Source organism: Crocodylus siamensis, chromosome 5, assembly GCF_052110815.1.
Source record: "Crocodylus siamensis isolate JL-2025a chromosome 5, ASM5211081v1, whole genome shotgun sequence".
In the NCBI taxonomy this organism is placed as follows: domain Eukaryota; kingdom Metazoa; phylum Chordata; order Crocodylia; family Crocodylidae; genus Crocodylus; species Crocodylus siamensis.
Genome location: NC_143399.1, coordinates 196,385,696 through 196,403,467, shown reverse-complemented (window position 1 = coordinate 196,403,467; position 17,772 = coordinate 196,385,696). Strand labels below are relative to the sequence as shown.

The window sequence follows — 17,772 nt, the reverse complement described above, 5'->3', positions numbered from 1 at the left end:
AGCCTATCTTCAAGAAAAGGAGGAGAGTGGGTCTGGCTACCTATAGGCCCATCAACCTGACTTCTATCCTGGGGAAGATCTTAGAAAAGTTTAATAAAGAGGCCATCCTTAATGGACTGGCCAATGCCAACATCCTAGCATGGATAACTAGCATGGGTTTGTTGCGGATAGGTCTTGCTTGACCAATCGCATTTCCTTCTACAACCAGGTGACCTATCACCTGGACAAGGGAGAAGAGATTGATGTTGTATATCTTGACTTCAAGAAAGCCTTCGATTTGGTATCCCATGATCACCTCTTGGCAAAACTGGCCAATTGTGGCCTTGGGTCCACCACGATCCACCGGCTGGGAAATTGGCTCCGTGGTCGGATCCAGCAGGTAGTAATTGATGGAAGTCAAATCGTCTTGGTGCCCTGTGACCAGTGGGGTCCCCCAAGGCTCTGTCCTTGGACTCATATTGTTCAACATCTTCATTAATGATGTGGACATTGGAGTCGGAAGCAGACTTGGGGGCAAAGCATCCACGCCAGAAGACAGGCGGGTGATCCAGGCTGACCTGGACAGGCTCAGCAAATGGGTGGATGAGAACCTGATGGTGTTTAACACCGAAAAATGCAAGGTTCTCCACCTTGGGAAAAAAACCCTGCAGCATCCTTATAGGCTCGGCAGTGCTACCACTATGGAAGAAAGAGGCTTGGGGGTCATCACTGACCACAAGTTGAACATGAGCCTGTAATGTGATGCTGCGGCTACTAAAGCGACCAAAACACTGGCTTGCATCCATAGATGCTTCTCAAGCAAATCCCGGGACATCATTCTTCTCTTGTACTCGGCCGTGGTGAGGCCGCAGCTGGAGTACTGTGTCCAGTTTTGGGCCCCACAATTCAGAAAGGATGTGGAGAAACTTGAGAGAGTCCAGAGGAGAGCCGCGCGCATGATCAGAGGTCAGGAAAACAGATCTTACGACAACAGGCTGAGAGCCATGGGGCTCTTTAGCCTGGAAAAGCACAGGCTCAGGGGTGATCTGGTAGCCACCTATAAGTTTATCAGGGGTGACCACCAGTATCTGGGGGAATGACTGTTCACCAGAGTGCCCCAAGGGATGACGAGGTCAAATGGTCATAAACTACTACAAGACCGTTTCAGGCTGGACATGAGGAATTTCTTTACTGTCTGAGCCCCCAACGTCTGGAACAGCCTGCCATTGGAGGTGGTTCAAGCACCTACATTGAACACCTTCAAGAGCAAATTGGATGCTTATCTTGCTGGGATCCTATGACCCCAGCTGACTTCCTGCCCTTTGGGCGGGGGGGCTGGACTCGATGATCTTCCGAGGTCCCTTCCAGCCTGAACGTCTATGAAATCTATGAAACAGCACATTGTGACAACTGAAAACTGGAGTTCAGACTTTCCCTTTATGGCCTTGAGCAACTGAGCCTCAGTTTCCCCATCTGTAACACATAACGAAAACAAGATCTGCCATGGGCAGTGCAGTTACTCGACGTGCTCGTGCAGAACTGCCTGCATATGAAGTATGAGCTGACCGCCACGCCAACCCTTTTAATAGCCAATGTCCCTCAGTAGCTGAAGAGGACTTTTTTTCTGTAAGTACCTCGCTTTCACGCTGTGCAAAAGTCTAATGGCATGCCGCTTCATTCTGACCATGGGAATGCACGTGTGACCTGTGAAGAAAGGGTCTAGAAACAGAGGTCAGCGCTTGACCCAGGTCCATGCGCACCTTGGTGACAGGCATTTCTTTGTCACATTTCTTGACATACGCAGACCATGAGTAGGGACCTACCTAAGTCGTGGTGAGACTCAGGGATTTTCATGGGCTGCTCTTGGCGCACAACCTATTTTGTGGTCTTTTCACGGTGAGCCCGCCTCACTGCTGCTTGGCTAAAGGACCCCAGCAGCCCCATCCCTGTCTACTGATTGGCCAAGACGCACTCTTCATGAGTGCATCTGGCCTCTTAAAAAGAAATTGCCAAAACTCTTCCGCTTTGCTGACTGGTGCCTTCATGGCGTCTACATCGCTAGCTCAGCCTCTTGGTCTCTAACCGCGTGCTCTGTGACCGCAAAGATTGCTGCGTCTTCTTTGTATTCAGGGAAATTTGGGGGGCGATTCCGCACAAAATTGCAGGAAATGCTATTTTTCAGGGTGATTGTGGAAACTGCCGTTTTTCTCAGTTTCTGCAAAAATTACGAAATGGCGATGTAAGCAGGTCCCTAGGTATGAGGTTATCAAAAGCTGTGAGCCAGCATTTAAGGAGACTTACCAGCAGCACCTTCAGCTGAAGCTCCATTTCTGGAGTTTTAGCAAATCTTAAGTCACTTCCCTCTTCCCAAAAAGATTAGCAGGACGGAGCAGTTAGAGTGGTCTGAATTTCCAAATGCAGGAATTTAAGTGGATGGTAGGGAGGCCATAAGTCACCAAAATGCTTTGCTAATAGGTTTAAGAATGCAAATACTTCAAAGCATACATTGCAAAGAAAAACATGGTTGTTCTGGTCACACCAATGAAAGAGAAGCTTAATATTTGTAATTTATTGTTTATTTTCATATACAAAAAGATAAACTTGAAATAATTCTTTCTAGGGTTTTTTTTTCCTCCTATCAGTTGGGGTGCAGCTGCTTCACACTGAGCAAATACTACATTCATACTGGTTTATTCGGGCACCCAGTGCAAAGCTGAAGCAGCAAAACCCCAACTTGTCAGATCTAGTTTCAAACTTGAGACTCATTTCTAAAATACCACAGTAAAAAGGAACAAAGATCCACTGCAAATTTATGAACTATGATACAATGTTCTTTCCAAAATGTCTTCATTTCATAACCGCAATACAATGGATGTCTGCTTTAGGCCATTTTATATATGTATATATATATTTTTATATATATATAATATATATAAAAAATCAGCACACTCTTCAATCCAAAAGGGGTTACAGCAACGAGCTTATCTCTTCTGTATACTCTCTTTAACAGGATACTTTAGTATAATTTTTGTTAACTCAGTAGTACAAGCTATTTCTGTTCTACATTTTTATAGCTACAAGAGTGAAATATAACCTACAACATTTACATTTCACATATCTTGGTATACAAACAGTACTTATTGAATTTGAGCCAAGGACCAAAAGTCTTTAAAAATTATTTCACCATCTGATAGAGCTTCCTGTAATTTACACTCAGTTTACTTTCGCCATCTTCTAAATCATTTACTTAATCTCATCATCTGAGTTATTACATCATTCACACCGGAAATCCTGGAGAAACAGGTTACTGCAAACTCTTATGTATACTCATATATATATACAAGTTAAGTAACACAGCGTAATAAGACTTAGCTATCCATCCTAAAACTGATATGCACATATTTCACTAAGCTAGACAAGTCTTAGGATTTTTTATTTCTTTAAATAAAGCACAAATTTAGAAGTAGCTGGTAAAACTGACAATATGATGGTTTTAAATGACACATGGCTAGGGTGAGATTTCTTTCTGCTGGTGCCGAAACATTTTCTTGTGAGTTTTGTACTATGCTGTGTTGTTTAACTGTATGCGTCTAATGTTACATGCAGAAAGCTCTTTCCACAAGAATTGACAAATTGTACTGAAGTCCACTTTACAGTATAAAATTCGTCAAACTTAAGGACAAATGTGAAAAATATTAACAGGTGAAAGATTAGGCCTTCAACTCTATCATGACAATCATGCAGAATTCATTAAGCAGATATTCTGAACAGAATGGCAGTGGCATTGTGCGGATTTTGGGCGTAGGCTTGGGATCAAGAAGCATGTTAGTTTGCAGTAACTATCTTCTTTATGGGCCTATTAAACATCTCTTTTTGCATCAACACATGTTTCCATGGAAGAGCCATTGGCATGAAAAACATCATCTCCTTCTGAGAGATTTTAATACTTTTGTATATGATTTATTAAAGATTCCCTGCGACCATCAATAGCCACATAAACATTTGACAGACTAACACAGATCCTAAGAAAAGGAGCAACTGATCTCCCTTGCTTCCAATTAGTTCGTCTTTGGAGAGAGAGGTTACCATTTCACATGCGTAAAATGCAAACTATATTGGTGCATCAGGTACCTGGCTAAAATTATAAACAGTTTAATACACAGCTCTCAAAAAGACATGACTGGTGAGGACTATAGATTTTTCCTTCTGGAGAGACTGGCAGGCTTGCAGTTCTCTCAATCAAATGCTGTTATGAAATAATCCATTAGGGTTGAAGTTCTTTATAAGACAACCCACAGGAGAAGGGGAGGAGAAAGTAAGATCCACTTAAATTATAAAGATGTCAATATGCCCCCTGCTATCTAGAGAAAGTTGTTTTCATCATTACTCTCCATGCACAACTCCACAAAATATCTCCATCCTGATCCTTGCAGCCATCTTCTTACATGGGCAAGTGTGCGGCCAAGAAATGCTACTAACAGCTACTCAACTGGGATTTTAAAATAACTATGATGGTCACCGGGTAAACTTTAATTTTTTAGAATAGGAGAGAAAATTGAACAAGTCATGGCCAATGCTTTCCTTTTCACAAAACCCCCCCAATTTTTACAATAATTTTCCCAGAAGGCATGGCGGTACATTATGGTTTAACTATACCGACCTTAGCTGAATGGTCTACAGTTTTCAGCAACTGGAATCGTCCCCCCACCCTCTGCTTCCAAAGAGGGCAAAAAATGCAGGAACAGCATTTTAATCATATAATGTGTGCCAATCAAATACTAGAAAGAGAACAAAGAAAGCACTTTTCGGGTAACAGCCTCTTGATTCATATCCAGCACAATGCCATTATAGAGCTTTCCAGAAGCCCTTCTGGTTTTAATGTTGGAAAACAAAAAGGTTTGCTTTTTTCCTTCAGTCCTTGGGGATCATTTGCCATATATATATATATATATATATATATATATATATATATATATATATATAAACACCCATATGTAGCAGGGTTCCTGTTTGCGCATGTTACAATATTGTAGTATCAAGGAGAATCCAGATAGCAACACTGTTTAACGTGAGGTTTGAGGTAATTGGTTCTTGAAATACCTGGATCACAGAATGCATCCAGAAACAACAGCTGGGCAATGAAAAGTGTTTTCTCAGACAGAAAAAACAAGTAAAAATATAGCTTACAGCAGTTGCTTTTACATGGAAAAATAAAGGCACAACAGAATAGTGTTACATTTCAGAACAACCGGATGGACATAACAGAAGTATGATTTTTTTTCCTCTGGCAGTGTATAAGTAGAAAGGATTACTGCTTACTTCATGAGTTATGACTTCAGTTAGAGCGAGAGGGAGCTCTGCCCTAAACCAGAAGTTTCAGAGAACAGAAGTTGAATGTAAAGAAGAGGACGGGTTCACCAGGGACATTCAGAAAGTGCATCAGGAACACGCGCATCTCCTGGCTCCGCTCATGGAAATAGCAAGCCTGCCGCTGGCTTTAATGGGGGCCAAAATTTCACCTGGAAAGACTGACGTGGAAGAATGATTTCTAACTACATAAGGCAGAACTGCCTTAAGCTTTCTAAGCCCCGATTTCAAAAGGGACGTGGTCAAGTCCAGCGAACGCCACAGAACTGCATCTCAGTGGAAACACTTTCTTGTTTGGTCTCAAGCTGTTTCCTGCAGAGTTTGCAACTCTAGCATTGTGGCACCAGGGTAGTGTATAAGAACCAGTCTCACTTTCCAATTTTCTTTACCATCTAGTCCGATTACACTGCCCAACTTGATTTAGAAGAAAAAAAGGAGGAACGGCAGATCTAAGTTTGTTTATTTCTTGCAGAAACACCCATGAGTAACAGTTTAGGAAGCTTTCTTTTCTGACGGTGATTATTAATAAATACGGCAGTGTCCCACACGTTTATCAGGGGCTGGACCGCCCCTAAGCTGCTGGCAGTGAAATCTGACTTCAGAAATGCAGAAACCCTGGAAAAGTCTGACTTGTGTAGGCTGTCAGCACACTTAAGAGGGAAGGGACTTCTAGGAATTTGTTTTATCCATATTTACTGGCAACAGCTCCTTACAGATCACATCATCCAGGAAGCAGAAGCTTTTATAGTAAATGAACGTGGCAAACAGTTAGATCAGCCCAAGTATTTGGTCTTCTAAAAAAATCCTTAACACTGACTTCACAACCTACTACAGCACCAGAGCAAACACAAACCCATACCGCTTACCACCCGGTGTTTTACATGGACACGTGAAAAAAAAATCTTCCTGGTTAAATCTGAAGATGGCCATACAAGAGCAACAAGCATCTTTTGCAGAAAGGATGAGACGCGACATAACCAATTTTAACAATATAAATAGTGCAGTCCCCAAAACATGTCCAAGTACTTCCAAACCTGCTGCTTAAATTGGTTTCACACTTGACTTTTCTATCTGCTAAACTCTGATGTAGTGCAGTTAGATTAAACATTATATATAATTTATATTTTTGCTGTGTTTACACAGACCTCTCTCCCTTTTCCCTGAAGAAACATATTAGACTTTACAAAAATAATCTGTGGTATAAAAGAATTTTCACACAATGTAGAATTTCTGGTTGTATATGTAACTAAAAATATATATTTTCCCCAAAGTAAAAAAGGTCAAACCATCCTTATTTTTCCCTATCGTTATATAGCCTACTTTTTATTTACAATGCCACCAAACAATATTCTGTATGCAAAGGTGTTAGACTGGGGATGCTTCTTGCTTCACCACCTCAACCGGAGTACTACTTGGAACAAGAACTACAACAACATTACGGTCACGGTGCTATCAAGCAGTAGCGTGTTCTGCGATTCGTGTCTCTTACCTTCCTAACAAGGATATCTTTTATCCAGAAAACAGGGTATGTTACAGTCTGCCTACAAGCCAGTGCTATACAAATTAAACTGGTGTTTCTCAGTTTACATGCTGTGGGCTGAGAAATCAATACATTTTTGCATCTGAGTGGGCTTCCCGTCCTGCTCCTACCGATGTGAATGACTTCAGTGGAAACAAGGTAGAGTCCACAGTACCGGGGAAAAGGAGTTAACTTACTAATTATATAATTAGTTTCCTTCATCTTGCCTCTAACACTTGTACACACCCAAGAGGTGTAGCATTTCCGCAGGTGTAATTTGTACCTACCATGTTCTATCCTGCAACAGAGTTGCACTTTGAAAGCATGAGAAAGATGGGTAATAAGAGCACCGAGACATCCAGGCTCATACGTTGAAGTGACCCTATATTCGTGAAGGCCCCGCTGTACTGCTCTCATTAAAGAAAAGCCGTGTTCAATTTGGGGCTGTGTTTGCATTCTTGTGCTTAAAACAATACTGCAACCTAGAGGATGTGAAGATGTGAACGAGTCAGTCTTTGTGTGTCCTGATCAATAACATAAAGGAATCACCATAGGTTAACCAAACCAAATGATTAGAGGAATTCAAGTGTGGGGAGATGCCCTCGACTACAGAAAGTGCTTAAACTTGTGTATGCATTCATCACAAGAACTAGGGGCCCCGTCTTACACTCAGATATTCTGACCTCAGTAGACACAGAAAGGTGGATTATGTTGAAAGAAAGTATTGTGACAATATAATTCAGAACAGTTTTACTATTAACTATTGCACGACTTAAGTTTCCTTAAAATTTGTAGGCTAGGAGCTTTCAATGATTCTTTTCAAGGGGCATGACAAAATGGCAGGCGGAATTAGTGACTGGTTATATCTCAAACGGATTTTAGTTTAATTGTTATTTAAAGTTAAAATGAAGTAGTATATTATTCATACCTCGACTGACAATCAATAATGTAATCCTTTACAAGCATGTATAACTTCAGGAATGAATGGATTCTGCCTGTATCATTAGAGCAATCAACGATTTATCACAGCATGCGCTACTAGGTTATTATGAGTTAAACTGTGATGCCTTCATTCACATCAAAAAGTACCTTACTCCAGAAGCTTTATTGTTGTTGTTTTTACTGGACTTCAACATTAGGAAAAGAATTGGAAAACAGCCCTACTCTTCAATCCATGGCTGGCTGCTTAGTTTTATGGCACCTGAACTCGAAAAATATTAACCGTGGCTCACTTGACTGCCTTGTAAAACACTGCTTATCTTTTGAGAATAAAATGCACAAAAGACTGTCAATAGTCTCTGTTAAGGAATTCAAATAATTTAAAAATCACTTCTGGGGTATACCACTCCTAAATTCACAGAACTTAGACTTCTAGGGTACTTACAGATGTGGGGGGAGAATCCCAAAAACCAGCATTTTACTTCTAGCTTGGTGCTTCCCCATGCCAAATGCAGCATATGCCTAGAAAAGGAACTGCTTGGGGTCTGTACAGCTCATGTACTTCAGTGGGGCTGTTTGGGGCTTTTATCTAATAGCTGATTGGATCAGTTATTAAAGTGCCAAACCCCACCGCTGAAGTGCGTGAGCTACACAGCTGCCAGGGAGCTGGGTCAAACTGATGCGATTCCTCTTCCGGTAAAGGGCTGTTTTGTTCCGTTTTTTCTTTCCCCACTTGTCAGCAGCCCTAAAGATTACCAAAACCCCTCCGCTGTATTGGTGACAAAAAAGAAAGAATAATTTACCAGGTTGCTGGAGATTACTTGATGATCCAGACCTATTAAAAACCTTTAATCAGCATGAATAAATTAACTGATGCTTATCCAAGACTAATTTACAGCCTTTCCTTCTAAAATGCACATATATTTAAACGAGAGCACTACACTAATTTCCAAAGCCGCTGCTCTGATACTATCGTGGGGTTAGCAAGTCCATAGCTCTGTCGCAAACAGACATTTTCTGCTCCTGGAGAAGTTCCCATCTTGGAAGAGTAGGGAAGGAGTGTTGTTGCACACATGACAGCGCAGGAAGTATGCAAGTAACAAGGTTTTTGGAGGATAGCTTTTACTGGCCCAACTATATCGCTGGGAGAGAGATGACAAGCTTTTCGCCTTCAGTGCCCTTTTGCATCTGAAAGTGGGAGTTCGCGGTCAATTTACCCATGAAATGAACAAAGCTATCCTGGTAAATTTAATCCATACATCCTGCACCGGTCTCTTGAATGTGGCAAGCTACATCCGAGGCCCATGCGGGTGGAAGGGAACAGCCACAATGCTCTGCTCTCGGAAAAAGGATGTAGGACAGGACCACCTAAAGCACTTTTTAAGGACAATCTCTCTGTCCTGATTTCACGGTCCTTACATTCAAGAAAAATCTACCTACCTTACTTGTGACAAGGTATGTAGCAGAACGTGCAGATTCGCTGGAATCCGACAGGGCCGCACTGCTTCTGAAAGTTAAGTACCACTCCCGTACCGAACACACACACACAGGGCCTGGGAACAAAAACTCACAGCTTTACTGGAGGCTAAAGACCACGGACTAAACATACGCTACCGGTTCCCGACTCGTTAGAATTGAGCTGCTCTTTCTGCTAACCTCTCCGCACTCCACAGATAATAAAGACCCTATTTCCCTGCTGAATGAGCTTTTCTTTTACATAATTAGCTTCTCTCTTCAGCTGTACATCTCGTTTTGCAGCTCCTTGCGATAACTTCTTTGCTCCTGGTTTACAATCTCCTCCACATTTTTTTTTAAACATATGGAGTTAAAACACAGGCCACTTTTACCTAGTATTTAGCTTAGGCTATACCTGCTTCCTTCCCAGCCCTGAGGAAGGGCACCTTGTGCTGGAAAGCTTGTCTGACATCTCTCCCAATTATGCAATTGGTCCAATGAAAGATATCACCCAAAAAAACCCCTTGCTTCTCGTATTTCCTGGCACATCGTGGCCACAATACCACTCCAACCCACATCCTGATACAGTCTTGACACCTAAAATAAAGGGTAAAATCTTGGCTCTAAGGTCGAGGAAACTTTTACTATTATCATTGCCATTTAGGTTGTTTCTGATTAACATTAAACTATAAATTATAAACGGAGTGACCCACTCTTGGATTCTGCAAGAGCATATTTTATGTAGATTTCTCTCTTTGCCTGCATATGTGGCAATCACTAGTACTTTACAATTAACACCTGGTTGAACCAATCTGATTTAAAAGAGTGTTGGATGAAAACTGTTGCTTATGAAGACTACAGCTGTGAATACATCTTATTGCTAAATTGGGAAATGCCTTTACAGTACTGAACGACACTTAAGTGAATGTAATAAAATGGACACTTCCATGGACATTAAATTATCTGCTTGGTCTCTAGAAAATTAGGCAGCTGAGACCATCAGGGATCATATCTACATGAACATGTTGCACCAATTTAACAAACACATATTTAACACGTTTAGCTGAACTGGTGCATGTTTGTAAGTAGCCAAGAGATAGATGCGCACACCCATCCGCCCCACAGTTGCCCTTCACCTTTCTAACTGGGCACGCATGCACTTCAGAAACTTCCTCTAACCAACTGTGGAGATAATTTAGTAAAATGATCTGTAAGGAACTGTTAAGCCAGGGAAAATGCCAGTACATCTCAATCCGCATGTGATCGAAGTGTGTATGTCCTTACAGTTCCCTGCAGTAAAAGAAGCTACATGTGGTAACAGGTTTTGTTTATGCTGTCTCGAGGAGAAGGTTGAAGACACTGTCTAATAGGCTATTAAAATCATATGGCACTTTCAATAAATACTTTAAAGCTTCTTAACGAAATCATGTTTGGAAAAAGCAACTGCTGTAACAAGCCCGTTTTAGCTTTTACACATTAATGCTGAAGGAAAAAAATCCAGAACAGCACACAGATCAGAATAGTTAAAAGACAGTACAGCTTTTTTCTTTCTGAAACAATCTGAACCGACTCCCCCATACAGAGAACCCCCCCAAAAAACTAGTTTATTCAGTCTTCGTGCTAAAGTCCCACCCCCAAAGCTTACATCACTTTTCCAAAGCATCAAGAGAGAGTGTGTGTGTGTGTGTGTGTGTGTATGTGTGTGTGTGTGTGTGTACACACATATCTCAGTGCACAAATGTACTCAAAGGACAAAAGACAGACCCTGATCCTGCAAACATAGGCATATGCTTCACTTGCAGCATGTAAATAGTGCTGTTGACATCACTGAAGCTATCTGCATGCCTATCGTTCAGCATAAGTGTGTTTGGAGCATCACTTGCCAAAGTTGTTACCCCTCCCTCCCCCAACAGGGGCATGACTTGTGCCAGAATGGTATTATTTTGCTTCTGTTTTTGCTAACGTGTTCTGTACAGGATCACATTAAGAATCAGAAACTGCCACACACACACGCACGAGCAAATACACTTACGTGTGTATGTATTAACATGCACATATACATTCATTAACTTGAAAGAATAGTTGAAGACTTTATTTAGATAGACAAGTTAAGGCAATTTTCTGTCTCTCCAAGAAAAAGGACTTTGTCCTTTTGTGGACTCCAGTCTTGGGGTTTTTTTTAAAGCTACACTTTTGAGAAATATATTCAGTGTTATACTTTATTCTTCCAATTGGTAATTTTGTTTGCTGAAAAATGACACCTACGCTAACATTCCCTGTTGACAATCTGTGTGTGACAAAATGCCCAATCTGTTTCTCTAATACCAATTTGTATATTTTAACAGGGTAATTAGTTTAGGATTGTATTTTGGCATAAATGCAAACAAAAGTTTAAAAGTCCTGGCAATTAAATCAGGCTAACTTTGTTAGTCTAGCAAGACACCGATGTTCATACTGATTTCATAGGCTGAGAAAAAGTAAAGCATGTAATAAAAAGATGTACTGTCCTTTCACTAAAACAGACCAAACAAAATAACACAGAATGGAAACAGTCTTCACAAACAAGAGTGAATAATGCCCAGGTACCTTATATAGGCAGTTATTCTACAACTGTATACAGTTATTTACAATGGTGCTTTATAAAACAAAACCAAAAAAAATGGTAACACTTCCTAAAAGATTTTGGAACTTTTTTTCTTTTTTTTCTTTTTTTAAAACTCCCTTGTCATAAAAGCCAACTTACATTAAAATATACTTACTACAAGACAACACAACTAACAAAATATATAATAAAACTCATACAAGTAGAAAATTCTGAGGTATTTCTGGTTTGAGGTGGTCTGTGGTCGTGAAGTTTAATTTTTTTTTTTCAGTTTAAACCTCGAAAGCCGCGTAACGTGTGTGTGTGTGTGTGTGTGTGTGTATTTTGTTGTTTTTTTTCTTCTTCTCAAACATTGCATGTTTTGCAAATTAAAAAAATATTTAAATGTTGAATCAGCAGCATTAGGAACATTCACTGACTAGAGCAAGTTTATGGCATAATAGAGTAACGGTATTTTAAAATATGCACCACTTTAAGACAAAAAGAGTTTAGTCACAGAGTAAGGAGAAAGCAGCATCAAAGAAACCAGTTTAAAAGATGCTATGATAAACACCACTGCTGCTCAGTTCACTCCTTGTGATCTATAACTGTACAATTCATATACTTCTTGGGTGCTACAGCAGTTGTCTGTCATTGGCCCAGGTCATTTGTTTCTCCCTCCAGAAATTCATACTTTTTTTTTTCTTTTATCCAACTACACTAGTAGCTGGGGCTAAGCAGTCATCCAACCCCGAGGCCTTTTTTCCCTGAACTGCTACAGTATTTAAAGCAAGATGCAAATGCTTTCAACTCTTCCAGTACATACTTCACATGGCATTTCTGAGAACACGCTTCGTTCCCTCTTAGTTTTGCTGCTTAAAAGCACTCCCCCCCGCCCTTTTTACCTGGGGTTTAGAAGATAAAACGTGGTTTTTGTCACTGTTGTTGTTGTTCGTTTAACACCCAAGCCTGAGATAGTGGAGGAAGAAAGAACTAGTGCCTTGCTTATGCCATTGGCTCTTTAACCCAACTTTCTCCATGCACTGCGGTGAATAATACTCTGCCTCAAAAATGTCCTTCCCCTCGTTAACTGGTTACCTGAGAAGTAGCTCCATAGCAAATGATGTTTCTCCAAATGCTGCAAAGTCCAACGTCACTCTCCCCCAACCCCTATTCTAGACTCCCCCCTTCAACTCTGCCATCAAAGAGTTAACATTCTCTTTCCGGTTTCTTTTTTTTCTCCCATGTTACAATGACACCCGTTAGATCCGTAAAAGACACATCTGCTGTTTTTTTTTTTTGAAGCTCACTGTCTTAAAAAAAAAAAAAAAAAAAAAAAAGAAAGAAAGAAAGAAAGGGGGGGAAAAATAAAACAGGGGAAAGTATCCTTTTGAGGAAGGTGTAATCTTATGTAACAGTCTTAAGTTTTCTCCAAAGTTTGCAGCATTGTGTTTTCTAAGATGGTAGGTGGTTTTCCTTTACGTCACAGATGCTCTGTGTAGAAGACAGACCAATAAAGAGAAACCCAGAAAACTGAATAAAAAAAAAAAAAACTGAAGCGAGTTTGTTGAGGTTCTGAGGTACCTGCACCTTTTCTGCATTCATTAGTCGGCGCCTGAATGCTTGCTGAGATGTCCATTTTTTTTTAATACAGTAGAGCAATGTGCTGGTAAAAATGATCCGATCCAAAAAAATAATAATAATAACAATAATAATAATAAAAAGTCAAGATAAAATAGCAGCTGCATTCATGTGTTTGTTGGGTTTTTGTTTTGTTTTGTTTTTTACTTTTGCTTTTTCTTTAAATCCACTGAGTCTGGAAAAAAAAAAAAGCGAACCAGGACTTAGATACTAGACTCTTTGGGCAGCAAGTCCATATTTGTGACAGACGTCACGATGGAAACGAGGCAGTCCGAGGTAGTGCCGTTTAGTGATTTGCGGATCTGAGAAATACGCTCTTCGACACAGCCTGCTGAGAGTCGGGCCTCTGCATCGTGGTCCCAGCATTCTTCAATTGTCACACACAGCTGCGCCAAACCCTGCGGAGAAGTTGGGAGACACAAGCACACTTAGCAGACAGGTTCTCTTTGAAACGCTGTCGATACTGGAGCAAGGAGGCGCCTCCAAATAGGTGTGCCTGTGTCGCACGTCTGCAAAGCACGGAAGGGAGAAGTCCAGTAGGGCTTCCCCCCCTTCTCTTGCACATGGCGCCTTGACCTGGGGTGTGACGGTGAGAAAAATGAGAAAAGGGCACAGGGCCCTGGCATGCCCATCATGCTGCCATGTTCGGAGTCATGGTGCAGTGTATCAGCATGGGGGGGACCCCTATGGGAGCTCCCCACTCTTTACTTGAATCCCCCCATGGAGGCACTCTCCTGCAAACAGTCTGCAAACACAGTCTGCAAACACAGAAGAAAAAAATCCTGCAGGACTCCCCCCCTCCGTGCTTTGTAGGGAGATTCCCCTGAGCCCTGTCCCACATCTGCAAGCGAGAAGCCTCAGGTTGGAGCAGAGCACCCAGGGCCCTTTTACCGCAGGACCAGGCCCCTGAAGCCCTGGGAGGGACAGGGGACAGACCCTGGAGGGTGGCAGCACTGGCAACATCTGTTAGAAATTCTTGTAGAAGCTCAGGTCTGCCATGGCATATTATAGCACAGCTGATTATGCTCCAAGGAGGACATCTGTTTTCAACCTAGGTTTCAAGGCTTTGAGGCAGAAAAGTCAATTACTGTGATACTGAGGATAAAATCATGAAATTCAGTAGTACAGCTACCAACACCATAACTTTATCATATTCCTAATGAAATGCATCTTCATTTGTGTATTCACCCTACAGAGCTACTGTGCTAAACACCCCACCACCAGTACTGCTAACCTCCAACTATTTGAACCCAAGTTACCTAGAATTCTGAATAAGCAAGATTTAGCCAATTTTTGGAAAATTACATACCACTGAATCTGCCTAAGACTGGCACAGCTAGTCTTCTGAAGATGGAATCAGAAGGCAGGCAGCCTTTCAAATATTTGAAGACTGCTATCACGATGTCCTTTTCCACTACAGCTTCATTTTCTCCAAACTAAACATAGATACTTCCTTCTGTCTTTCCTCATACAGCTTGCTTTCCACCCTCATCATTTGTTCACCTTAGGGCCCTTCTCAGTTTATCTTCATCCTTCTTACAATGAATGCCCAAGGCTCAACATATCGCTCCAACTGAGACTTCACCATCATGAAAATTGTTGGTCCCATCAACTCTTCTGTCATGCATGCAAACGTTCTGGTAATGAAACCCAAGATGGCACGTGCGGTTTTTGCAACAGCATCACAGAGTTGACTCATGTTGAATGTGTGACCTACCATAAGCCCCAGATCCTTCTCAGCAGTGCTACAGCCTGACTACTCCCCTCCTCTCCTCTATTCTTATTTGTACACCTGCTTTCTTCCTTATAGTATGCCATCACAGCAATGAGCTATGTCGTGTAGCTCACTGCTACAGTGACGTAGCGTTGGCAGACATGAACTGTGACACTGACACTACTGCACAGTAGCTCACTGCTACTACACAGTAGCATGAGAAAAACCCACGTGACTTAAGCAAGTACTAAATGACTGCACAGTAAGAACTGCAGAGTCTGGCACGCATGTAGATATGCCCTATGTGTAGCATCTTACATCGATCCTTACTGAATTTCATTTTGCTCTCTTTGGCCCAGTTCTCCAATTTACCGAGGCCCCTTTGAATTGTAATCCTATCCTCCAAAGTGTCTGCATCCCCTCCCAGTTTTTTGTCTGCAAATTTCATCAGTACACTCTCATTTAGTTCAGATTTGGCTTTAAATACATAGCTTCTTACCAGAGCACGGATCTACTGCACTTCCTTTGTATCAGCAATTAGTTATATCAGGGATAATAGCCTTGCCTTTGATAAACGCATGCTGCATCTTTATCCCATTCTCCCTTCGTTTCTATATCTAATTAATCTTTCCCTCAAAATTTGTTCTGAAGCCTTGTCTGCTATTCAGATCAGACTTACATGTCTATAGTAGACTGGATCAATTTCCCTCCTTGCTTAAAAATAGCTACTGCATTTACTATGCTCTCGCCATACTAAACAAGGTCTCAAACGAATGCAAGAGGCAAGGATGGCTTAAGGGTGATACCTTACTGGCCCAACTGCATAGCTGGGATAGTTAGACAAGCTTCTGAATGCAAAACATTCTGCATAGGGAAATTCTTGCCTCTTGCATAATTTCTGGACCATCATGGCTACGACATAACTCTAATGGCAGCAAAGAGTCACAAAATATATGCTTGCGTTCCATTTCTAATGATGGCAACAGAAGGTGAAACAGCCAATTGCAATCAAAGTAAAAGAGCAGCTAAACTGCCCAAGGGAAAGGACACTGCAAGTGTCCTTGAACTCAACCCTGTGCCGCTGGCTACAAAGGGGGATGGCCAAGAGAGTTGGGGCCTGATTTTAGAAATGCTCAGGACTGGCTGATCCCACAGAGGGTGGGCGCTCTTTGGAAAATTAATCCCACCAGAAGTTCATCTGCAGTTTAGTTTATGCTTCAAGACAACAGTGTTCTGCCAAACTGTGAAAGATAATTTCCCTATTTTATTTGGCATTAATTTAACAGCTACTGCTCAACCGCCCTAATTCTAAGTACCAGGAAAAACATCTGAAACCATTAACAGTAAGGGACATACAGGGTGTTTCAGCCAGTGATCTTTGAAAACAGGGCGCATCTTCTTGTGAACTACCACTTCTTGCAGGTCCTCAAGGGATGGGTGCTGACCAATCTCTTCTTCAAAAGGCAGCATATATTCATCCACTGGACCTGAGGTGCATGGAGAGAACCATATTAGTAAAGAGAAGGACTCCAGAAAGCCTCTTCACTTTGTGAGGTGCAATTCCACAGTACCAAGAACACACACCTGCAGAGCAAAGCATGAACAGTGAACATGTCTAGAGAGACACGATTTATGCTCCTCTACAATAAGGTTGCTGTTACCTGTTTCAATCCCTGAATTTCATATCAAGGGTCTGTTATGAGCCCCAGCTTTTCCACAACAGTCCAAATGTCCTTTTCCTACTAGAAATTAGAGAGGATTTGTTTGTTTAAATGAAGCCAATTAACCCTTATTCATCAAATCCTGAATTTATTCTTCTGGCAGCAAATATCTAAACTGCTAGACATTTTGCTTTGGGTACTAATTTCTATGGTCTAGTACTCATGAAATATTTTTCATTGGTTCTTTCATGACCTCACCTGTTTATAGGTTTAAGTCAATACAGCCATCATTTAGCTGGCTGGTTTTGATGACTGCACCAGGGTGGCTGTTCTAAGCACTTTCCAATAAAAGCCATTGCTGGTTAAGGAATTCATACTTAGCATGTAGCTGCCATGCAGTTGTGCTCTTATCCTTGTTGGAAGGAGGACAGAGTCACAGGAAGGCACATCTTGTAATGAATACCAAATTCTTGCAATTCTTTTTTCAGGGTTTTCATGGACATTTACACTAATAACCGATGCCAGAATGCAGGAATACATTAAGGCTAAATATGGCTAATATTAACCCATAATGTTGAGCCATGTATTAGGGCCTCACAATCTGGAAGCTGCTTTGGAGCACAGCATCTGGAGAAACTTATCTGGGTCAAGTCTACTTTTAACATGTAGGCAACCACAACATGAAAAATACCTGCGTACCATTCCTGAGTTAACAGTGTAAAAGGACAGCTAAAGCATGCTACTGACTGTTCCTACTTGCAAGTGCAGGAGGAGAACGCTGTCAAGCATGGATCTAGAATGACCTGGACCACGTGAAAATTGCTGAAAGATGCAACACAGGTTCCAGACTACACCTAGAACTTCGGTTTATTGAAACATCATTTGGTGTTGTGTCATGCTTGCTTGTACTCCAACA

The 17,772-nt window shown here is 41.4% G+C and overlaps 1 protein-coding gene across 1 annotated transcript in view; it reads right to left on the bottom strand.

Moving 5' to 3' along the window:
• Positions 1-11,336: 11,336 nt before the first annotated feature.
• The window catches only part of ACVR2B (activin A receptor type 2B), a 138,598-nt gene continuing 132,162 nt past the window's right edge, over positions 11,337-17,772 (bottom strand). The window contains exons 10-11 of the mRNA XM_090047769.1: positions 16,552-16,682; positions 11,337-13,879 (exon numbers count right to left, since the gene is read on the bottom strand). Of these exons, the coding sequence (XP_089903895.1) occupies positions 13,685-13,879; positions 16,552-16,682 (326 nt within the window). The 3' untranslated portion in view covers positions 11,337-13,684. The remainder of the gene's footprint in view (positions 13,880-16,551; positions 16,683-17,772) is intronic.